The sequence below is a fragment of the Cupressus sempervirens genome, chromosome 7 (genome assembly GCF_028749045.1).
Source record: "Cupressus sempervirens isolate cs-2001-9-10 chromosome 7, ASM2874904v1, whole genome shotgun sequence".
Classification (NCBI taxonomy): Eukaryota; Viridiplantae; Streptophyta; class Pinopsida; order Cupressales; family Cupressaceae; genus Cupressus; species Cupressus sempervirens.
Genome location: NC_143124.1, coordinates 362512848 through 362538888, shown reverse-complemented (window position 1 = coordinate 362538888; position 26041 = coordinate 362512848). Strand labels below are relative to the sequence as shown.

The 26041-nt window shown below is 35.0% G+C and overlaps 1 protein-coding gene and 1 pseudogene across 1 annotated transcript; both read left to right on the top strand.

Annotated features, from left to right (window-relative positions):
• Nucleotides 1-271: 271 nt before the first annotated feature.
• Nucleotides 272-3292, top strand: LOC149546991 (protein NRT1/ PTR FAMILY 5.3-like). The gene is made up of 4 exons (XM_089794085.1): nucleotides 272-407; nucleotides 558-775; nucleotides 1732-2291; nucleotides 2389-3292. The coding sequence occupies exons 1-4, from the start codon at nucleotides 272-274 to the stop codon at nucleotides 3290-3292; spliced, it is 1818 nt and encodes a 605-aa protein (XP_089650211.1).
• Nucleotides 3293-12742: 9450 nt separating this feature from the next.
• Nucleotides 12743-25544, top strand: LOC149546990 (protein NRT1/ PTR FAMILY 5.1-like; annotated as a pseudogene).
• The last annotated feature ends 497 nt before the right edge of the window (nucleotides 25545-26041 follow it).

Here is a 26041-nt window from a genome sequence, read left to right as displayed (position 1 = left end):
TTGGTGTTTTGGTTGATGGTGAATGATAATGTTTTTTCATTCTTCCCCATGGTGTTGCCAAAATCAAGATGATCTCACCACACCGTAACTTATCTGTTTCTTCCTGGACGACTTTGAAGTCAAGGATTATACGTCAGTCATAAGATCTGTTTGCCAGCTACGTATGGATTGAGACAATTATCAGAATCTCTCTCTATATATAATGTTATCTTCGTCCTCTGTTCTATCATTGAGGAGAACATCTATTCGTGTTTACAGTAGGCTGACAAAAATGGTTAGCAATAGAATATTAGCAGTTGAAGCAGAAGAGAAAGAAAACATAGCATTAGATGGATCGGTTGATCTGAAAGGAAGGCCTGTTTTAAGAGCACGGACTGGAGGATTAAAAGCGTGTTCCTTTATAGTGGGTATGTGTTGATCAACCTATTATTTATATTTATACATTCATACAGTGCGGCTATTTAATATCCTCATTGTTTGGATTAGAATGGGTTTAGAAACATATTCCTTATGGCTTTGTCGATGTCTTGAACTTTGTTATTTTTGGGATTGAGCAGGATATGAGTTCTGTGAGAGGCTTGCGTTTGGTGGGATATGGGCCAATCTGGTAATATATCTGACAAACGTGCTGCATGAAGGGACTGTTTCAGCTTCAAGGAATGTCACAATTTGGACTGGTACAATGTGGAGCATGCCAATCCTTTCTGCTTATATCGCTGATTCTCACTGGGGCCGCTACTGGACCTTCCTGGCTTTTGCCTCTGTCTATATACTCGTAAAGCTTGTCCTATCTTTCTATTCTATTTTTGTTTTAGTTTACAATTTTCCTTCTTAGGAAGATTGCAGCATAAATGAGTTAAAGTACGCTTTGATTATTGTCACATTTGCTTGTAACTCTTTGTTGGAGAAAAAATTGCTGATTTGGTAGTGGGGGTTCTGTTGTTCAGACATGCCCGTTGTTCCTCTTCTTTTCTCTGCTTTGTTCGTTAGGTTTTGTTTGGTTAAAAGTTTGCACAATGACATTGGGTTTGGTTTTATAAGATTTTTCCTTGTTTCGTGTTATGTAGTTGGTGTTTACAGTTTTTCAAATACAATTTTTTTTCCCTTTTTTTTTTATAATGAAAAATAATTGATCTTTTTAGGATAGTTTAAAAGTATTTAATTATTAAGTCTATATTCTGTAAGTTCACATATTATTTATTAATCTGAATAAATTATTAATTTGAATGATTAATATTCTTCTTTTAAAAAATTATCTTTTTTATTTTACTTTTTAGATTTTTATTTTTATTTTTAAATTATTATTAAAATGATTCAGATGATCTGTGTTGTAAGTATTAAAATATCTTGAGCGTAAATAGAATTCAATATATCATGATGAAAGACAAAAAAAATTCATTTCAAATTAAGTAATTCATCATAATAAGAAGATTTCAAAAGATGACATCATGTAAAATACACATTTATTTTATTATTATTTGAAAACAGATCTAAATTATTTTCAAAAGTTCTCATAATAGATCATATCATTTATTTAAAAATATTGATTTTTTATAACAAATTATTAAAATATTTTTAAAATAGAAATTGTTGAAGTCCCTATCAGTTAATAAATTGAAAAAAAGAAGACTTAAAATCCCTTACAATGTATTGCTTTCTACCAGGCAACAACAGAGTGAAATGATTTCATCAGCATTCTAATAAATGTTAGGTAGTTGTCTTTCAATGCAGGCAATGGGATTACTAACACTAGCTGTCTCATTGACGTCTCTGAGACCGCCTCATTGCACATCAGGGGAAGCGTGCCAAAATGCATCTAATTTTCAGATTGGAATATTTTACCTGGCCTTATATCTAGTAGCAGTGGGTGCTGGTGGAATAAAGCCAATCATCTCAACTTTCGGGGCAGACCAATTCGATGAGCATGATCCCAAAGAAAAGTCCCAAAAAAACCACTTCTTCAATTGGTGGATGTTTACCATTTTCTTGGGGACTGTATTTGGCAACACATTTCTGATTTACATTGAAGACAACGTTAGTTTTGGTGCAAGTTATGGAATCATCACAGCAGCACTCATTTGCTCAGGCATGGCCTTTTTGATAGGAACTCCCCTATACAGGCATAAAATAGTAAATGGAAGCCCTCTAAAGAGAATGGCTAATGTGTTTGTTGGGGTTGCAAGGAACTGGAAACTAAAATCCCATCCTGATCCAGTGACTCTTCATGAGGTGGACTCCAGAGAATATATCTCCAAAAGGAGGTACCCAATTGCTCATACTTTAGTCTTGAGGTAAACACAATAAACATAAAGTTGTATACATACTGCAATCTAACATAATTTTATATTCTCCTTACTGAAATCACTTATAGCTGTTCTCTAATTCCAGATTTCTTGACAAAGCAGCGATTGTAAGTGATAGAATGAGTCTGTCAAGAATTTCAACAGTAACTGAAGTGGAGGAAACAAAACTGGTGCTTGGAATGGTTCCAGTATGGTTGGCTACAATCATACCAAGCATGCTGGTAACACAAGCTGGCACTCTGTTTGTAAAACAATCAGAGACTCTGAACAGACGTGTGGCTTCATCCTTCCAAATCCCAGCAGCCACTGTAACAGCATTCCTAACTCTTTCCATGGTCATAACAACCTTAATCTATGACAGGCTCTTACTTCCCCTTTTGAAAAGATCGACAAGAAACCCAAAGGGAATAACTGCACTACAGAGGATGGGAGTAGGTATGGCTATCCAGATACTTGCCATTGTAACTGCAATGCTCATAGAAATCAAAAGACTACAAGTAGTTAAAGATCTTGGGCTTGAAAATAACAAGAGAGCAATTCTACCAAGAAGCGTTTTGACTCTACTTCCACAGTTTATACTGCTCGGTATAGCTGATGCTTTGTTTGAAATAGGGAAAATAGAATTCTTTTATGATCAAGCTCCAGAGAGCATGCAAAGCCTTGGGACTTCATTGTACACAAGCTCTAATGGCCTGGGTGCCTTTGCCAGTAGTTTCTTTATTACAGCAGTTAGTAGCATTGCCGAACGAGGTAGTCACAAAGAATGGATTCTCAGTAATACAAATGCGTCACATCTGGATTACTACTATGCATTCCTGGCTTGTCTACTGGTTTTGAACCTGGCGTTCTTCTTGTTTGTTTCATACATGTACCTCTACAAGAGAGAAGTAGTTCATGCTCTTGGGAAAGATTCGGAGAAAGCAATGGATGTTTTAGGTTTTAATAGGCAGCTTGGTACTGACGTGATCTCGGAAACAACAATACTATAAATCTGAAGGGTACTCTCATTTCTTAATGTGCTCAACTTTTCCACCAACATAGCAGTTGATAAATACCATCGCCCTGACTGAAGGTGATGATAAGGACCGAACAATGTTGTTTGCACAGTGAATAAAACTCTTTTCTTGTTACTTGCAATTTAATTTTTTATTGTTTTCTTTAATGGATAACCAGATGATATAGTACACATTGATGTTTCCCAATTCACTGAGGTTTTCTTTTTTTCTTACTCTGAATTGTATTTTGTTCAGATTCTCTCTCTCTCTATTCTCACCTGAATTTATCTTTCCGTATTTTGTGTTCTGAAATTATCATAAGGTAGTTTTTATTTATTGTAAGATAAAATCTAAATGACTATTGTGTTAATCACTAATCTTCACCGTTTCTAAATATTAAATATTAGATTAGGGTTTTAGTTTAGGTTTGTTATTAGTTTTCTGTTCTGGCAGTTTTGTATAGCTGTTCATAACTGTTATTGCCCTCTACTTTATAAATTTACTTTCATGATCTGCAATAATATTCAATTTAATGAAATAAAAAATATATTCCAGTTTCTAATTATTTCTACTTTTTCAAATCTTGGGCGAACAGTGGTATGGAAGAAGAAGTCTATGCATGAAGCTTCTGAAGATTGGAGCACTTTTGATTCAGGTGCAATCAATTTTTAAAGATTTCTAAAACTTGATTTCTTTGCTAAATTTTGGCAAAAAAAATTCAGCAATTATTTAAGCAAAAAGAAATATGACTATATAAAAATTCAAAAGCTTTAGCTTTTAAGGGCTTCTATTAATGGAAAAGTGTATCAACATATATAGAGATGCACACTTGCTTGGGATGTCATTTATAAATTTAAAAAATATTTGATTCTCATTTAGAGTTTGAATTCATTCAGTTTCAGTTAAAACTATGGTGATGTTATGAGTCTAGCTTTAGAAATTAGAGTTATAACACAAGATGTTGATGCTATAGGTGAGAAAGTTGATATGTATCTCACAACTTTTATTAAAGCATTTCTTCCAACACATTCCACAAATCTAGAGTCTCTTCAAGCAAGGAACCAATTAAAAACTATTACTTTTGATTTATTGGTTGAAAAGTTAGTAGAGTGTGAGAAAGCATTTGGAAGAAAATTAAATAATACAAATAAAAATTTGTGTCTTGCTCATCAAGAAAACCTCTAAATAAAACTTCTTCAAGAGGTGGTTATAATGACAGAGGGAAAAGTAGAGGTCAATGAAAGAAAAATGATAATCAAAATGATAGACAATTTTTACACTGTAAAAGATAAGATGTAGTAGAAAAGGTGATCATGAAGCCCATGAATGCAAACTCTCTTGGGATAAGATAGAAACTTTTAAAGAAAAATATTTTAAGCACAAAGATAAAACCAAAGTTTATAATGATGATACACCTTCAAGTGATAATAGTTCAAGAGTAGCTCAGTTTGCTTGTGATAGTGATGAAGATCAATATGTTCTTTCTATTTCAGACTGTGCATCTAATTCCTCATGGTGTGATAATTGAATTTTAGATAATGGAGCCCCACAACATATGACATTTCGATGTGATTACTTTGAAGAATTTTATAAAATTGATTGTGGTCCAATTTACACCTATTAGAAAGAGAACTGTTCAGTTTAAGTGTCTTAATCTTATAGATTTTGTGCTTCGTGATATTTTATTTTTTCCTCAATTACAACATAATCTATTATCATAATATTGATTAGACAAAAATGACACTCAATTCTATTAAAGATGGCCAAGTTGTTGTCAAAAAGCAAGATAATAATGAAGTTGTATTGATTGGATGTGAGGATGGAAGATTATTAATATTAAATGGAACTTGTGCTCTTTCTAAATTTTTTGCATATCCTAATGAGGAAGGTTGTCTATCTGCTACTATGATATAACATACAAGATTTGGACATATTTGTTATGATAAAATTCATATTATGAAAAAGAATGATGTTGATGACTTGCATGTTTTGTCTACATCAAATGAAAAATGTGAAACATCTCTACAAATTGAGAATGACTTAAAAACCTCAGTAATTTCCAATTCACAAAAGTCATTGACGTGATAGGAAATTCCAATCGAAGATTGCTCAGTGAATTAAAAGTGAATGAACATGTAAATGAATATACCGGCTATATTGTGTACACAGGCTTTCGTCCGCCACTGAAATAAGGTTTTACTCAATACCAATGCACACTAATTATATCGATAGTGATTTTCCAAGTTGTTTCACAGATAACTACAGTGGGTTATTACAGTTTGGGAGCATCTAATCAACATATAAGTTCTTTCCCTTCGTCCACTCGTAGAGCACAAAGAAAATTGCAGCTTATACATTTTGATTTGTGTGTCTTTACTTGTAACTTCTATAGGGGGATTTCAATTTTTTATATTGTTCATTGATGATTATAGTCACATGAGATAGATTTATTTCTTGCAGCAAAAATCACAGGCTTTTGAAACTTTTAAAAGGTTTCATGTTATGATTGAAAATCAAACTCAATCTAAAATTGGTACTCTTCGAATAGACAATGGTGGAGAATTTACATCTCTAGTGTTTGAAGATTATCTACGTCAACATGGGATTCAACATCATCTAATTGTGTTACGTACTCTTCAACAAAATGGAGTTGTTGAATGAATGAATAGAACCATCATGAATATGGTAAGAGCAATGTTGTATTTTAAAGGAATCAAACTGCATTTTTTCGCTGAAGTGGCAAGAATTGTAGTCTATCTTCATAATAGATCTCCATCATTTCCACTACAGCAAGCAATTCCATATAATGTATGGTTTGGTTATCCTCCTTCTATTCAACATCTTAAATTTTTTGGATCCACCTGCTATGTTTTAATTCACAAGGGAAAAAGAAGTAAGTTACAAAATATGTTTTTCTTGGATACTCTAAATCCTCTAAAGCATATAGGTTGTATGATGAAGCTAATAATAAATTCATCATTACATGTGATGTCATATTTTGTGAAACTTCTAAGAGTGCTGAAAATATTGAATGTCAGTTAAATGATACACTTTCTGAGGCGAACCAAACCTATTTAGCCTTACCTTTAATGAATTCACATATGGAATCTTTTCCTCAAACTATCCTCAATCAAACTGGTCCATCTATGAATGAGCAAGAAGAAAATCCATCAAATGATCAGCATGAAATTGTAGAACCATTGGCCACTATTGAAACATCTTCTGTGCAACCAAAATCTTCTCATAAGTGGGCAAAACAAGTCCAACAAACTTTGAAAAATTTAAGACCTGATAAAATAGGTAAAATAGGTACAAAAAGTTCTTACAAGGCAAGGCTACAGGCTCAATCCAATGTTGTAGTTAATGGAGAACCTATTGACGAACTCAATTTCACAAGTGACTATGAACCAAGTTCCTAAAAATATTGCAGTTTAGAGGAAAGCTATGTAGAATGAATATGATGCACTTGTAAAAAATGGCACATGGGAGTTGATTGATTCACCACTTACTTGTAAGCCTATTGGATGTAAGTGGATTTTTAGATATAAATATAAAGCAGATGGCACACTTGAAAAACACAAAGCTCGACTTGTTGCTAAAGGATATGCTCAAAAGGAGGGAATAGATTTTGATGGAACATTTTCACCTATAGCAAAATGGACCACCATTCCTGGTTTGCTGAGTCTTGCAGCTCAAAATGGGTGGAAAATTTACCAAATGGATGTCAAAACCATATTCTTAAATGGAAATCTTAAAGAAATAGTGCATATGACTCAAGTTGAAGGATATATAGTCAATGGAAAGGAACATCAGGTATGCAAGCTTGTCAAATCTTTTTATCATTTGAAACAAGCACCCCATGCTTGGTATGAAAAACTTACAAAGCATCTCTTGAAGTTGAATTTCGAATATTTTGAATTTGATGATGCAACACTTCTTGTTAAAAAAGTTGATAACATTATTATCTATCTTGTTGTTTATGTGGATGATTTACTTATCACTTGCAGTAATAAGAATTATATTCAAGATGTAAAAGAACAATTGAGGAAGGGATATGATATGACTAATTTGGGTCATCTTCATTACTATTTAGCTATTGAGATGGTTCAAAAACCTCATTCTATTTTTATTACCTTGCAAAAATATATCGGTGATCTTTTGCATAAGTTTGGCATGGCTGATTGTAAGCCCCTTAGTACTCCTATGGAGCAAAATATCAAACTCATATTTGGTGACACCTCAACAATGGTTGATGCAACTATGTATAGGAAACTTGTTGGTAGTTTGAGCTATGCTATAGCTACTTGTCTAGTTTTTTTTTTTTCTCTTTTGGAGTTCTCTCAAGATTTATGCAACAATGTAGCCAAACTCATTGGTTGGCTGCTAATTGTAAGCCCCTTAGTACTCCTATGGAGCAAAATATCAAACTCGTATTTAGTGACACCTCAACATTGGTTGATGCAACTATGTATAGGAAACTTGTTGGCAGTTTGATCTATGCTACAACTACTTGTCCAATTTTTTTTCTCTGTTGGAGTTCTCTCAAGATTTATACAACATTGTAGCCAAACTCATTGGTTGGTTGCTAAATTTTTTTTTCGATATCTACAAGGTACTCAACACTATGGGCCAAAATACTCCAAGACAAAAGAGATTTCTTTGCTTGGTTATTTCAATTCAGAAGGTGACTCAACACATGGAAAATCTACAACTATATATTTAATGCATCTTGGGTCTTCTGTAATCTCGTGGAAGTCTAAAAAACAATTAGTCCTAGTTGTTTCTTCTTTTGAAACTGAATATATGATAGCCTTTAAAGAAACTCGAAAAATCTTATGGCTTCGAAGGATTCTTGAAGACTTGCAAATACCACAGGTTTCATCAATGCCACTCTTGATTGATAATCACTCTGCTATCAAAATGGCTAAAAAACCAGTATTTCATGATCGCACAAAACACATCAACACAAAGTTTCATTTGATTCAATATCATGTAAAAGATTGAAATATACACCTCAAATATTGTCCCACTGTAGACCAACTAGCATATATTTTTACCAAGGCATTGGGAAGAGAATAGTTTGATATAGATTAAGGGGGGATGTTAATCACTAATCTTCATGGTTTCTAAGTACTAAATATTTGATTAAGTTTTCTTTTATTTTAGTTTAGATTTGCTATTAATTTTTTAGTTCTACTTTATAAATTTGTTTTCTTATTCCATAATAGTATTCAATTTCAGGGGAAATAATAAATACATTCTAGTTTCTAATTATTTCTACTTTTTCAATGCCACTAAACATATATTATGAGTATCCAACTGAAATATAAGAATTGACATAAAAAATAATAGAGTCAACAAGATCATGGAGTGACCTACATAATATGATGTTCGTGAGTGTTGAAATAACTGATATCCATGTCACTGATTTATTACAATAGAACTGTTGTTTTGTTAAGTAGTTGACACACATTTCCTATTCATTAGCCAATAGTTGAGTATAAGTTGAGTGTTGTCAAAAATAATAATGTAGACTCTCTCCACTACCATACATTTGGAGGAATTCATTTATTTCACAATCAGCTTAAAGTCTATATAAGCATAGACATTGTATCCAAATGATTATTGGGAAATGAAGAATTCTTATTCTCTACCCTATCATCCCTTGTAGCAGATTTTTCTCTATATTAACTTATGTTGTAGTAGATCTTTTTGTTATTTATTATGGCGTTGTTATTATCAATTTCATTTTCCTACATGGTATTAGAGCATTATTGACACTTGGGTTGTGATAGATTTTTTTGTGTGAATTATTTTTTACTGCAGGTTATAATCTAATTGAGAAGCACCAAAGAGACCTTCAGATGTTTGGAAAGTGAACATGGGTGGTGGAATAGATTGTTTTTTTTTTTTGAAGTTGCTATCTAAAGAAGAATAAAAGGTTACTCAAGAGAAGGGAACTTGGTTGTTGATATGTTGTCTATTGCTACATTAAGAGAAGAATAAGATTGCTGGAGGTAAAATTATCTATTTCATCAATATAGAGAAAATGTATAGAGTTTGGTGTGATGTTGTTGAGATAGTGATGATGTACAATAATCTTACATTTGAATTTTTAAAGGAATAGATGAGGAAATCTAAAAAATTTATTGTGATTGTGAAGTGTGGTAAAAAATACTAGGTTAATGTAGGGAAAGTGGTTTTTGTGGATTAATCGAGTGTTAAAGGTAAATGAAAATTTAATTTTTGAGATAGACATTTTAGAAGAAGAATTAATAAATGTGAAGAAAGAAAATGGAGACTTAATTTGTGAGAAGAACATATTGCAACAAGAATAGACACAATTAAAAAATGAAATGAATATATAAAGATGCAACTTTTTAAGTTAAATTAATAACTATATGGAAGCAAATGGAGAACTAGAGAAAATATTAAAGTAGTTGTATAATGCTAAGAAAATGAATGATGAATTAGAGGAGAAAATGACGAAAGTAAAAGAAGAAAATGACTTGTTAAAGGATGAACTAAATCAATCCATCATTAAAAGAAATGCATGTGTGAAAGCAAAATTAGTATGTGATGTTTCATGTAGTACAAATTATTTGAATTCACCACTAGAAAAGTGTGATTCTGTGGAGATTTTTTGTGATAAAGAATATGAAAATGTGGCAAAATGTCGGATGGAATATAATGAAGAAAATGGGTTACAAAGGCAAAGGATTGGGAAAACATGAATAAGGAATCATTGAGCTTATTGAGCCAATAATATGACCAAACTAAGAAGGACTAGGATATATGATAGATGAAAGAGATGATTATATCGATTCAATCAAATTTCTTCAATGTAAACAATATATGCAATGTTCAAATTGTAACAGGAAATGACACATGAAAGACAAGTGTTGGGATCTACATCCATGTAGTCTTTGTCGATTAAAGAGTCATTGTTAAAAGACATGTTGGAATAGAGAGTGTAAAAATAATTCTATGGAGAAATGCTTCGAAATGGACATTGGATGGAGTTATGGATCAAGTTGGAAAAATATCACAAGTATGATTACAGGTTTGTTTAGATACAAATGTTCGAGTATGAGAAATAATCAAAACTTATCAAAGTGTGAACTCTTGAGAAGGATTGCAAATGGTTTGTGAAAATTAGAACCATCATCTATCAAGACATCCATGAAAAGTGAGACTTCATAAAATAGATTTTTTTAAGTCCTCGAAGAGTTTGTGGTAATCTGAAACCATTTGTTTAGCTGAAAAGCCTAAAAGTTTATTGAGGGGTTTGTGGTAATCCAAACCATTTGTTTAGGTGAAAAGCCTAAAATTTTATTGAAGGGTTTGTGGTCAGCTAAAACCACTTGTTTAGGTCAAAATCTTAAAAGTTCATTGAAGGGTTTGTGGTAAGTCAAAACTACAAGAGGAAAGAATTTTCAATAATGATAGTGATGAGAGAAACTAAAATTCTTTTATGTTGTAAATGAGTACCTTAGAAGGCTTAATGCTAGGACTTATCCTATTTGAATTTTTTATTGTAATTTCTCCCACATACAAAATCTTTAGTGGCAAAAATTAAGGGAGGGTGTTGAAATAATTGATATCCACACCATTGATTTGCAATAGAATAGTTGTTTTGTTAAGTAGTTCTCATGTTTCCTATTCTCTAGCCAGCAGTTGAGTATAAGTTGAGTGTTGTCACAAATAATAATGTAGACTCTCTCCAGTACCATACACTTGGAGGAATTCATTTATTTCATAGTTAGCTTAAAATCTATATAAGCATAAACATTGTACGCAAATGATTATTGAGAAATGAAGAATTCTTATTCTCTACCCTATCCTCTATTGTAGTAGATTTTTCTCTATAGTAACTTATGTTGTAGCATATCTTTCTATTATTTACTTATGGTGTTGTTATTATCAATTGCATTTTCCTACAATGAGTCAACAATCCCATTGTCCTTGGATAAATCCAATTCTATACTTGTAATGACATGTCTTTTTATAGGTTTTTTAATCTTAATGTTGCAGTGTTCCTCAATGGCCTATTCTAAAGCCATAAAGAAAAATTTAAGAAACCCCTCCTTTGTTTAGCTGTCATCACTACCTTTCTAAGCTAAATACATTAGGCATCTTTATTCTTACGTGTTGCATTATTGTAAAATTTTGTTGGAGCTAACTAACCACCTACACAATGCATGTGAGCCTAAATTTTACACTTGAAGGCCCCAACGTATTGTCATTTTATTTGGAATTTGAAATTTTAAGAATATACATATGCCTATTACACTCATATTCCCACTTCCATATGGACCTTTAACATTACAATTAGTCATTCATAGAGTCAACAATAAACATTAACATTAAACTTAAAATTATGAACCTACTCATTAGAAATATATTTCATAACCCAAAGAAGCAATTGATGGATAAAAGAACTACCTCCTTCAACACTCTAGCAAAAGATTTGAAATATAAAAAAATGAAAAGAAGGAAACTAGAGGAGAATTTGTAGGTCTCTTCTTAGATGGGAAAGATGACCCTTCAACTTTTGTACCAAGGTCTTTTTCTTTGAAATGCTTAAGAGGTTTAATCAAAAATGAAAAGACGCTAATCTCTCATCCATCTAGTTTCATATGTTTGTTAGTTCCTGTTTTTTATCTAAAAATAAATAATAATAAAATTGGGTTGGTCCTTTGGTTGGTTGAATTCACTCTTTCGGAACTCCTTTTAAAATGCCCTCCGACTTGATGTTATGATTTTTTTAACTTTCTGAACTGAATAATGAGAACAAAAAGAGGTCTAATAGTTAAATAATCCAGAAAACTATACATCTCATTTTAAAACTGAAAACTCAAAAATAATGAGCTAATTTGATAACCACTCATTGACTGGCTAAACCTTTTAATGTTAAAATTGTACAAGGACAATAATTGAGCTCATATTGTTAAGATATGTGATTGCATATTGCTGTTAAGATATATGATTTCAAATTGTTGTTAAGATACATTGAGTTCATATTACTGTTAAGATATGCGAATTTGTATTGGTAAGATATTCAATAACCTGCTCTGGATCTTAATGATTATGATCAACGCATAAAGACGTTTACATAATCAGAAAAAACTGACCAGGATATTGGAAAATTTTATAAGAGTCACATAGGACTTTTGGTGTTTTGGTTGATGGTGAATGATAATGTTTTTTCATCCTTCTCCATGGCGGTGTCAAAATACAGATGATCTCACCACCCCGTAACTTATTTGTTTCTTTTTGGACGACTTTGACGTCAAGGATTATAAAGTCATAAGATCTGCTTGCCAGCCACGTATGGATTGAGACACTTATCAGAATCTCTCTCTCTCTATATAATGTTATATTCGTCCTCTGTTTCTATCATTGAGGAGAACATCTATTCGTGTTCACAGTAGACTGAAAAAAATGGTTAGCAATAGAATATTAGCAGTTGAACCAGAAGAAAAAGAAAACATAGCATTAGATGGATCGGTTGATCTGAAAGGAAGCCCTGTTTTAAGAGTACAGACTGAAGGATTAAAAGCCTGTTCCTTTATAGTGGGTATGTGTTGATCAATCTATTGTTTCTATCCCTTCGAACTATACTCATACATTATCTGTTGGGCTGTTTAATCTCCTCATTGTTTGGATTAGAATGGGTTTAGAAACATATTTGTTATGGCTCTGCTGGACTATTTAATCTCCTCATTGTTTGGATTAGAATGGGTTTAGAAACATGTTCATTATGGCTTTGTTGATGTCTTGAGTTTGGTTATTTTTGGGATTGAGCAGGATATGAGCAGGATATGAACTCTGTGAGAGGCTTGCTTTCGGTGGGATATGGGTTCCAAGGAATGTCACAATTTGGACTGGTACCATGTGGAGTATGCCAATCCTTTCTGCTTATATCGCTGATTCTCACCTGGGCGGCAACTGGACCTTCCTGGCTTCTGATTCTGTCTATATGCTTGTAAATTTTGTCCTATCTTTCTAGTCTACAAACCTTATCCTTTCTGTTTTATCTGCGTGAGAGACAGGCATATGTATGTTTCCTTTAGGTTTGTACAACATATTTCTGCTTTTGATTTATGTAGTGTTGTACCTTCGATTTCGATTACATTAACATGTGGGTTAGGGTTTTAGTAGAGAAGCAAGTGAACTATTCTAGATTATCTGTTGATCCCATAATTTAGTACTTTTATTTTTTATTTAATTTACAATTTTTCAGGCACATGAGACTCTTCATTCCATTAATTCTTATCAGTTGTCTAGTTTTGTGATCAAGCTTGACATGATGAAGGCCTACAATAAGGTAAGATGGTCGTTCCTCTTTAAAGTTATTTCTAAATTTGGTTTTTCGGATAAGTGGTGCAAATGGATCAAAAATTGTATTTCTGGTGCCTTGGTTTTCAGTCATTATTAACTGAGAGTCAATTGGTTTTTTCCCCTTTTCTCAAGGGATTGGTAAGGGTGATCTGCTATCTCCAATTTTGTTTATTCTTATGGCTGATGCTTTCAGCAGATTCATCAATAGCTTTTCACAATTGGGCTTATGGTAGGTAATTTTGATTCCTCATACATCTATCACAGTTACCCATTCCCTTTTTGCTGATGATACTCTTCTTTTTGGTAAGTCAAATGTAAAGGAAGCTACCCATATTAAGTATGCCTTGGACATATATTCAAAAGTTTTGGGTCAAAGAATCAATGCCAACAAATCTAAAATTTTCATTTTCAACACTAACGCGCAGTAGCATAGAGGATTTCTTCAATTTTGGGCTTCCTTGTGGATCAGCTCCCATAAGTTTCTCTAGGCATTCCTTTTTTTATGGGAACTAACAAGATGAATTTTTGACTTCCTATCATTGACAAAATCAAGGCTAGGATCTCAGCCTGGAAAACTAGATGGTTATCTTTGTTAGGTCGTATTTTGCTAGTTAAAGCTATCCTAACAGCTATCCCAAACTATTACTTGTCAATTCTTAATTCTTCCTCTTCTATAGTCTTTCAAATCCACAAGATTATTCGAGATTTTATATGGAAAGAAAATTTGTCAAATAAAAAGAAGCTTCCTCTTGTTTCTTTGCTTGAAATGGCTCATGATAAGGCATCTGGGGGTGTGGGGTTGCATGATATTGCTACTAGAAATAAGGCTTTTGGGGGCAAGCTTGTGTGGCAAATGTATATGAAATCTCATGCAAAATGGTGTTCAATTTTGCAAGAAAAATACTTAGATTCTCCAAGTCCTACTAGAATTTTTACTTTGTCTAATCCTCCTTTAGGTTCAACCATATGGAATTTTATGATGTCTTCAAAGGATATTGTTTGTAATTATGTTACTTGGGAAATTCATTGTGGAGAGAAAGTAAAGTTTTGGGAAGACTCATGGAATGGATTTCCCCCTCTATGTAGACAAGAAAAGTTGGATGAAGCACGCAAAGTCCCAAAAGCTGAGTGGGTCTCCTCTTTTTGGGACTATGTTTTGGCAATTGAAATTCATTCAAGAAGGGTTCCCTAGAAAGAACCTCCAACACATCTTCTTAGTCAATCAAGTCTCCTTTCTTTGAGGGACTCTCTTGCTAAAAGAATTATTTTCCTTTCTAATAGGGAAGATATAGTTATATGGGCCCCATCCAAAGGTGTTGATTACTCAATTAAGGAAGGTTATTATGGTCATTGACAAATAAATAATTCAAGTAGGAAGTGTAGAGCTTTTTCCTTTTGTTGGAACTCTAGTGGGTTGCCCAAGGCTAGATGTTTTTCTTAGCTACCTCTTAGAAAAGGATACTCACTAGCAAATGGTTGTCCAAGCTACGTATTGTTGAATCTTTTACATGCAAATTATGTAAGGAGCTAGAAACTATAGATCACCTCCTTCTCTAGTGTCCCTTTTCTTATCAACATTGGGTTTTTGTGTTGAACAAGCTTCAAATGTCTTTACTTCTGCCAAATAGCCTTTGGAACCTATTTCAATCTTGGTTAGTTATGTTTTCGGGATCTCTATTTGCTAGTATTTGGATGTGCATCCCGGCTGCTATGGTCTGGGCCATCTGGTGGGAGCACAACAAGATTTTTTTTTCGTAATGAAAAATCAAACCTAGAATCTGTTCTAGATGGGATTGAGAATGCAATTTCAGAAAGAGTAAATGCAAATATATTCAATTGTGTGAATAATATTTCAGTATTTGCTTGGGATTATCTACTTCTAAAATTGTGGAAACAAATTAAGTTACCTCCAGTTTTCTCCCCAAATTAGTATTCTAATCATCAATCTGACCGGCTTCATATAAAATGGTCTCCTCCCTCTAGACATTTTCTAAACTTAAATTTTAATGGTTGCTCTCATGGGAACCCTAGTAAGTTAGGCTTGGGTGCTTGTATTAGGAATTGGCAAGATGAAGTAGTTGCAATCAAAGAAAATGTTTTACTAGATGGTACTAACAACCTTGCAAAAGCTCAAGCCCTATTGGTAGGTCTAATTTTGGCTAAGAGATGTAATGTTTCCACGATCCATATCGAAGGTGATTCTCTAATAATTATAAACTCTTGTCTCTCATGGTGATTCTTAGGTAATTAGCCTATATCCTTCAAAATTGCTAGGATTTAATTGATTCTTTTCAAGCTACTAGTTTCTCTCATACTATGAGGGAGGACAATAAACTGGCTGATTGTCTAGCTAATCTTGGTTGTGAAGGCTCCATATCTGAATCTTGCCACTTAGGGGTTATTTTTTCAAAATTCCCATGCTTAGCAGAGTGCCATACTTGGGACACAAAAAGATGAATGAAGCTTAATAGAAACTAGTGCTATAATTGATCAACACACTTATCATTTAACTGGCTATTAGTTTTCACACTCTTTGTGCATGAGGATTCATCTTTTTGTTGAAAATGGAAAGTATCAAGTTGGCCTTCATAGTTCATGTCCTAGATGTTGGTATGGATGGTAATTTTCTATTTCACAAATGTCCAATAAGACAGGCAGTTCAATGTTCTCTTGATTTTAGTTAAATCTTTCAGAAGGAGAGGTTCATTGGCATAATTGGACCTTGCTCATTTCATTGCAGAGTATTTTTATATACCATGTTTTGGGAACTCTTGCTCAGTGCAAAGTAATTGTATTTTGATATAGGTATGCCTGGTATGACCTATCGGCCTTTAACACTTTTGTACTTTGGCAAGGATTCAGAGTTTTCTTGCTAGCTCTTTCTCTGATGAGGGCTTGAACTAGTTTATTAATACATATATTATATAAGTACTATGTCACTTTTTTATTTAAAAAGAAAAAAATAGTTTGGTGGCTAGGAACATTGCAGTAGAAAAAAATTAATGTAACATTTTCTTATAAATTTTTGCATTTGGAGGAAAAATTGCTTATTTGGTGGTGGGGTTCTATTGTTCAGACATGCCTGTTGTTCCTCTTTTCTTCTTCTTTTTTAAGGTTTTGTTTGGTTAAGAGTTTGCATGCAATGGATTTGGTTTTATAATATTTTTCCTCTTGTTTTTCTTATATAATTGTTGTTTAATATTTTGTTATAGTTGTAAGTGATAGAATGACTCTGTCAATAATATAGATAAAATTTTAAAAACCTTGTTATAGTTGTGGGTAGGACTCCTCCTGAAGCTATGCTTTGAGAAAGGGTTAACAAGAGTTGGACTCCTCATGGAGTCCACCTTGACACTGTGCAAAACCTTACCAAAGTTTTCTTTTAAATTTTATTTCACTTTAGTAACCCATCGCAAGCAGATGTGATCTTTACCAATGGACCTTGGTCTGTGCATTTGTCTCTACTTTTTCAAAAATGGTTGCGAGACTTCATAGTCTCTAATGATAAATATATTAGGGTTCCTATGTGGGTTGAGTTCCTAGGTTTACCCTTGCCATGCTAACCTTTCATTGATTCAATTGCCAAAACCCTTGGCAAAGTTGTCACAAAGGAACCTAAGAAATTTTTTAATGCTCGCCCACAGCGACATGTTTGTGTCGAGGTTGATCTTTCCAAGGATCTTAAAGATTCTATGGAAATCTGGATTGGGGCTCAAACCTTCTCTCAGAAGGTGCTCTATTTGAACCTCCCCAATACCTATTATAGGTGCCAGTCCGTAAATCACAAGATCAGGGATTGCCCTTTGGCTATGCCTAGGGTTTAGTCCATGCGTAAAGAAGCACTTGCCAAGCCAACTGAAGGGAAAAAACAAGGGAAAAGTGAAGAATGGGTTATTGTTGGGCACAAGGGCAAGGCTACCTTGAATCCCTTGTACCCTAAACAGTTGTATGCAACAGTTGTCGTGGCTCTTCCTATCCCCATAGGAGCGTCAATTCCAGCTAGCATAGGGACACAAGCAGTTTCCACAACACCTATTTTAGGGGTTTTGCAAGTTTCAAACCCTACTGGTACACAAGGGATTAAGGCAGGTGCTAGGGCTTCTACCTTGGCTATAGTTTGTACCCCTCTTGATGCTTCTTCTATAGTGCCACAAGTGACGTAGCGTTCTCATAGTCCTCTGGAATGTGCGGAGATACCAGAGGTGAAATGGCAGCCTGTAAGTTCAAAGGATTTTCCTTCTAACTTCCACCAGGTTTCTACCTTCTTGTAGAATAGTTATTCCTCTCTTGAGGACGAGGATGATATGGAAGACTTTTCATGAATTTTTTTATCATGGAATGTTCAAGGTCTTACAAACCTCTCTAAAAAGTACTATGTTCAGGATACCCATCATAGACTTGGTAATTTAGATTTTCTCTGTCTGCAAGGAGTTAAGATTTTTGGTTTCCTGCTCTCTTCTGCATGCTGCATCATTTGGCAGGATGGAGTTATGTTTTCCTCGCAGCACAAAGCTGGCCGAGGTGGTGTAGTTACTCTCTTGTCACCTCATCTTCATTTTGCTATTATTTTGCATGGTTCTAACCCCACACATAGAATTATATGGCCTTTGCTCTTCATTAACAATCATTCTTTTGGATTCATTAATGTTTATGCTTCCAATGATGTTGTGGAAAGATCTTAGATGTGGGGCTGCCTGGCTAACAACTTACCTCCTTCTACTTGGGTCATGTGTGGTGACTTCAATATGGTTGAAGTGGTTGCTAAAAAAGATGGCATCCTGCCCTCTCACTGGATAGCTAAAGAAAGGGAAGCCCGATACTACATGCACAATAAATTGGCCCTTTTTTATCCCACTATCAACCACCACCAGGATAGTGGGGTTTGGCACTCTTGGTCCAACTTTCAAGCTAGCTCTGATTGCATTTTAAAGCATCTTGACCATGCCATGATTATTGCACACTCTTTTTTTTCTTTTTCTGAGGATGGAGATTTACCTATCACTCCCCTACCAGATGTGATGTTATTTAACCACTATCCCATTTATTTTTTCATTTCATGGCAAATAGTTGTACCGAAAGTTGCCAAGTCTTAGTAATTCCTCAACACATCTGTGCTGATGCATGCTTCCACCATCACACATATCCTATGTGTCTAAAATTTGGAGCCACGTCCACATTTTCAGAAGGGATGGATTCAATGGTGGAATGATGCCATTTCTAGAACTGCTTATGTTCTACACATTTATGGGCACTAGTTGGTAGTTTTCACAAAGTGGTCTTATGATGCCAACACTTCTGTGCTCAAAAAAGCCTCTAAGGCTCTCACCCTTAATCGATTTGATGTGGATTTTCCGGTTCAGCTAGCCAAACTTCGCCATGACAAACAAGTTGCTGATAACTATGCTTCTTGAGGAGCCCAAATCAAAGCCCGTCCCCACTAGTTGGAGGTTGGTAATAAAGTTTTGAAGGAGTTCTTTTAGGCTCTTCGTGCCTGTCATACCAATGTTGGGGTTAAAAAGATCAAACAAGAAATTTTTATTCTTTCTAGTCTCCTTGACATCCTGCAAGCATTTCTTCATCACTATGAGAATGTTTTTGCTTTGCAAGGAAATTTGGTTGCATAGGAGGAAGCTCTTAGAAAGTGTATTTCTATCACTCCAAACTACCTAGTAGTTGAGCAACGTGCTTTCTATGAGCAACTTCTTTCCCTTCGAGACCTTAAAGAGGTGGTCTACTCCATGGCTGATGACAAATCCCTTGGGTGTGATGGGTTTCCCTGTGAATTTTACAACCACCTCTAGGAGCATATAGGTCTTGATTTGCACAAAGTTTATCTTGAAGCCTATCATTCTAAAAGCTTAGGAGGCATTATAAATAAAGGAAATATCAAGTTCATACCTAAAGCTGGCGATCAAGAGGACTTCTGCAATTGGAGGTCCATTGCCCTTCTGAATGTGTCTTCTAAGGTTATTGCCAAGACACTTTCTCTCAAAATCTAGCACACGTTGCCTTTAATTGTGTGCCCTAAGAAAACTAGCTTTATTAAGTCCAGATATATTCTTGACAACATTATTGCTATCTGGGAAGGCATGAAGTGGGCTTGCAAGTCCAACCAGAAGGCCATCTTTATAAAGATTGATTAGGGATAACTTTAGGAAACCCCTCCCAAGAAAAGTATGTAAAATGTTGGCGAATTCAACATTAAATATGCAAGAAAAATTTCTAATCAAGGGTGATTTTTTCATTCGAGGCAAGGGAGAAAATTATTTTCTATTGGTGAAATTTTCCTTTTTGTATCAAAATTTAATAATAATTGTGGTGAATTAATTTATTTTTTGGTATGCAAATAAACATAGGTAATTTATTTTGTTGTACATAAACATTTTTGTAATGTAAAAGGTGAATTAATTATTTCATATAACACAAAATATTAATATAGTTGGATAATATGTGTCATTTTCCAAAGAGAGATTATTTGATTTTTTGGTGAATTTATAGATTCGCAAGTGGTCCATAACCCACATGCCAAGTGTACACTATATGATGTACTTGTAGTATGCCAATCCATTAAGATTCAATTAAAAATATGCCGATTTTATTGCCAATATGGTCCTCATCACGTTTAATGTTGTCATTTTTTGGTAAAAGAAATTAATTTGGAACATTGATGTAATATAGATCAATGGCTTCAGCTCTATTTTGGGTCTAATTTTAAATGACATACCATAAACTCTAAATCTTCCCGAAATTAGGACATGTGTCCCAAAGACCAAAATATAAAGTAATTGGCTAAATAGGGGATAGTTGGAGACATGTATCAGTAAAATAGTAGGCCATGCTCAACCGGAGGGAAAATATTAATTTATTTTAAGGACAAAATAACATTGTCCAATAAGAAAACATTAGGCAAATACTGGCAAATTTTTTAAAATAATTGTCTTATAAATGTAGATTACATTGGCGATTGGACCAATTATGTGTAAACTAATGAGCGATTAGCCTTGGATTTTGATCAAAATTATTTAATATCTTGGTGACATTGTTGACCCCAAATGTAGGTTTTAGTAGTCAAATTATGATTTCCCAAAGAGATGAAATAGCCAATTGGCGAAGATTCACCACTAAAAAAATCACTAAGATTGATTTTGCTAAAGCCTATGATCGCATTCAATGGCCCTTTATTTTGGCTATGCTCCAGGCTCTAGGCTTTGGTCCCAATTTTTTACAGTCTATGGAGATGCTCTTTGGTGATGCTAATGCTTGCATTACCATCAATAATTCAAAATCAGAGGCTTTTGGCCTTTTTCATTCAATTAGGAAAGGTTGTCGATTGGCTCTAGCACTTTATGTCCTTGTTGCTGAAGGTTTTGGCTATTTTTTAGCCCATGCTATGTCTTCTGGACTAGTTCGTGGCATTTCCTTGCCCGAATAATCTTCCCAATTAGTCAATGGTCACTTTGTGGATGATTCCTTTCTCATTCTTTTAGAGGGCAAAGACAACATCAACAATGCTTTGAGTTACCTAGACACCTTTTGTCAAGCCTCTAGATCTGCCATTCAATGGCATAAAATGCTCTGCTTCTACCAGTCATTCTTGCTAGCTCTGCCTTGGCTTAGCCAGTTTGAATGGAAATGGATTGTGCGTGGGGAGATTTTTTCCTTTCTTGGCATTCCTTTTTCTTTTCAGGCTTTGGTTGTTGAACTTTGGAATGTTGTGCTTGCCAAGATTACCAAGAAGCTTGATTATTGGATTACAAAACCACTCTCCCTTGCTAGAAAATTCCAGATTAGCCTTGGATTTTGACCCAAATTATTTAATATCTCGGCGACATGGTTGACCCCATATGTAGGTTTTATTAGTCAAATTATGATTTCCCAAAGAGATGAAATAGCCAGTTGGCAAAGATTTGCCACTAAAAAATTTACAGAGATTGATTTTGCTAAAGCCTATGATCGCATTGAATGGTCCTTTATTTTGGCTATTCTCTAGGCTCTAGGTTTTGGTCCCAAATTTTTACAGTATGTGGAGATGCTCTTTGGCGATGCTAATGCTTGCATCACCATCAATAATTCACAATCAGAGGCTTTTGGCCTTTTTCATTCAATTAGGCAAGGTTTCCAATTGGCTCCAACACTTTATGTCCTTGTTACTAAAGGTTTTGGCTATTTGCTAGCCCATTCTATGTCTTCTAGATTGGTTTGTAGCATTTCCTTGCCCGAATCATCTTCCTAGTTAGTCAATGGTCAATTTTTGGATGATTCCTTTCTCACTCTTTTAGAGGATGAAGGCAACATCAAAAATGCTTTGAGTTACCTAGACACCTTTTGTCAAGCCTCTAGATCTGCCATTCAATGGCATAAATTGCTCTGCTTTCACCAGTCATTCTTGCTAGCTCCACCTTGGCTCAGCCAGTTTGAATGGAAATGGGTTACACATGGGGAGATTTTTTGCTTTCTTGGCATTCCTTTTGCTTTTTAAGCTTTTCCTATTGAACTTTGGAATGTTGTGCTTGCCAAGATTACCAAGAAGCTTGATTATTGTATTACAAAACCCCTCTCCCTTGCTGAAAAGTTCCAAATTTTCTCGAAGGTTCTTGCAGCTACTCATGTTTATTATTCTTCTTGTTGGGCTCCCTCTAAAGCTTCCTATTAGAAATTGAAAAAATTACTTAGGGATTTTCTCTGGACTTCTGGTTCTGATCATCAAGGGTTTTATAGAGTTGCTTGGGATTTTTGTTGTCTCCCAAAATAATTTAGTGGTCTTAGCCTGCTTTCCACACAAAAACAAGGCCTTGCACTTTGTGCTAAATGAATTATTTGTGCTATCACTAGAGATGAAGCCTAAAAGATTTTGGTTTGGCATTGCATATCTTCAAGCTTTCCAGTCAACAAGCCTGCTTGGAAAGGGATTGGTTTCCACACCCTTCTCATCATGCGTGAGCTAGTGACCATACATGGTTCGTTTTTCATCAAGAGCATATGGAAAGCTTGGGAAGCTATTAAGCCTTGGCTTCGATGGGCTAGTGATGAGTTCCACAATGGCCTCTCCTTGAATTAGAAAAACATTTGGTGGTCTCCCCTATTTTCCATTCAAGGTACTCCCCTTTCCAAGACTCAAGGTGCTAGTTCTTTGCATCTTTTCAAATAGGGCATAAGAACTCCCAAAGACCTCTTCTTAAGGGTTTTCATGAGTTTCAAGTCCTGGGAAGATATGCAGGTCTAGTACCACCTTATCCGTTTAGATTTGCAGACTTTTGACCTATTGCTCTCTTCAATTCTAGTGCACTTAATTCATAAAGTGGGTATTCAGTTTGTTCAACCTTGGTGGCATGATTGGAAGTGGTTTCCTGCCACTCCATTTTCCAATTATAAGCCAAGTCTAGGATATAGATGGCTTTCACCCCATCTTCTGATGGTGGACATGCTCAACCAGAGATGGCATTTGCAATCTTCTCTTTCTCAATGGAGAAAATGATTTGATACCATTTGGAGTGCTGTAATAGAACCTAAGATTGCCCATTTTTCTTGGTGCCTTGCCTTCCAAGGTCTTCCCTTGGGGCCTTGGCTCAAACATATTGGGGTTGCAGATCCCAAATGCCCTTTTTATGGACAACCAGAGTCTTTCTTGCATATCTTCTGGTTTTGTAGGCATGCCCAAAATTATTGGCACAAGATTCATGATATTTTCAAGCCATTCAAGCTTGAGCCTTTTTCTTGGCACATGATTCTGTTGGGTGATTCTCCCAGAATCCCTCGAAAATTCACCCAAATTTGGCATACTTTCAGGATGAAATTTTTTTTTACTTTGTGGAAAGATAGAAATGTTGTTCTTTTCACACATAGTTTTTTGGATGTCAATATTGTTATGCACACTAAAGCATGTATGTGTAATAATGTAATTATGCAGACTCAGGTGCAAGCTAACAATGTTGCCCTTGAGGTAGCTCACCTACAGGAGCTGTTGAACCACTAGGGTAATGCCCCCTGTGCTAATGTCAAAGTTCCTCCTGATGCCTTGATAGAAACTTTGATGCCTTGTGGCCGCTGTCTGTGGCGTCATTGCTTAGGTTGCCACTCGCACACCCCGCGGTCCCAGGCTTCCTACCACTACTCTCCCAATAGGAGCGATGGTGGATGGAGGTGCTGCTTAGCTTCCCCGCCCCATGGTGGCTCTGGTTGGTCCTTGGCTCCTCCTCTTGGTGCTTGTCGAGCACTTTCTGGGAAATGGCCTTGCCTGGATCTAGCAATTCCTCCTCCATGGCCAGAGATCAAAGATGTGGAGGCTGCTCATGATCCTCTTGTTGCTGCTACTGAAGATGGCTGCATTATTCCCAGCCCACCCCCAAATCCCAAAGATGATTGGGGCTTCCATGATAGAGATGAACCACCACCATCGGCTGGCACTGCTTTGGTCGCCTGAGGTTGCCTTATATATATATATATATATATATATATATATAAATGAATAGTTTCTGATTTCGATTGTAGTCATGTGTTTTTTTCTGGCTATGGCCATGTGAACTTATTGGTAGGGTGATCTTGTATCCCCGACCCCTTTTTGTGAACTGTATTCTTAGTATATTTTTATTAATAGAATAGGACTTTTCATCAAAAAAAATTAATTGATCTTTTTACAGTATTTTAAAAGTATTTAATTATTAATAGCTGTACCATTTTCTTGGGAACTATATTTGGAAACACATTTCTGATTTACATTGAAGACAACGTTAGTTTTGGTGTAAGTTATGGAATTATCACAGCAACGCTCATCATCTCGGGCATTGCCTTTTTTATAGGAACTCCGTTATACAGGCATAAAATAGTAAATGGCAGCCCTCTAAAGAGAATGGCTAATGTGTTTGTTGGGGTTGAAAGGAACTAGAAACTAAAATCCCATTCCGATTAAGTGATTCTTCATGAGATGGGCTCTAGAGAATATATCTCCAAAGGGAGGTACCCAATTGCTCATACTTTAGTCTTGAGGTAAACACAATAAACATAATTTGTATACATATTGTAATCTAACAAAATTTTATGTTCTCCTTGCGGATATCACTTGTTGCTCTCGAATTCCAGATTTCTTGACAAAGCAGCGATTGTAAGTGATAGAATGACTCTCTCAAAAATTTCATCTGTAACTGAAGTGGAGGAAATAAAACTGGTACTTGTAATGCTTCCAGTGTGGTTGGCTACAATCATACCAAGCATGCTGGTAACACAAGCTGGCACTCTTTTTGTAAAGCAATCAGAGACTCTGAACAGACACGTGGGTTCATCCTTCCAAATCCCAGCAGCCATTGTAACAGCGTTCCTAACTCTCTCCATGGTCATAACAACCCTAATCTATGACAGGCTCTTTCTTCCCCGTTTGAAAAGATTGACAAGAAACCCAAAGGGAATAACTGCACTACAGAGGATGGGAGTGGGTATGGCTATCCAGATACTTGCCATTCTACCGGGAAGGGTTTTGACTCTACTTCCACAGTTTATACTGCTCGGTATAACTGATGCTTTGTTTGAAATAGGGAAACTAGAATTTTTTTATGAACAAGCTCCAGAGAGCATGCAAAGCCTTGGGACTTCACTGTACACAAGCTCTAATGGCCTGGGTGCCTTTGCCAGTACTTTCTTTATTTCAGCAGTTGGTAGCATTACCGAACGAGGGGGTCAAAAAGGATGGATTATCAGTAATACAAATGCATCACATCTGGATTACTATTATGCATTGCTGGCTGGTCTACTGGTTTTGAACCTGGCGTTCTTCTTGTTTGTTTCATACATGTACCTCTACAAGAGAGAAATAGTTCATACTTTTGGGAAAGATTAGGAGAAAGCAATGGATGTTTTAAGTTTAAATAGGCAGCGTGGTATTGATGTGACCATGGAAACAAACATAGTATAAATATGAAGCCACTCTCTTTTCCTAATGTGTTTAATTCTGCCACCCAAATAGCAGTGGATAAATATCATCGGCATGACTGTGAAGATTAATATAAGGATGGAACAATGTTGTTTGGGCAGTGAATAAAACTCTTTTCTGTTTCTTGTTACTTGTAAATTAGTGGTTTTTAAATTGTATGATAAGTTGATTTTTTAGTTATTTTCTTTAATTGAGCAAGGAGATGATAGAGTGCACATTAATGTTTTAGAATTCATGAATGTTTGCTCTAGTACTGAATATTTCTTTCAGCATTTTGAGTCTTTTAAACTATCACAATCTAGACCTGAGATTTATTGTAAGTGCACATCTAATGGCTATGGCCAATCATGAAAATAGTTGCATAATTAAATTGTACACTAATCATATCAATGTCCAAACAGTATATCATAAATAATGAAGACACTCTACTGCCTCTTTTCATAATGGTAGTTAATTTTTCTTCCTAACTGAGCTCTGTG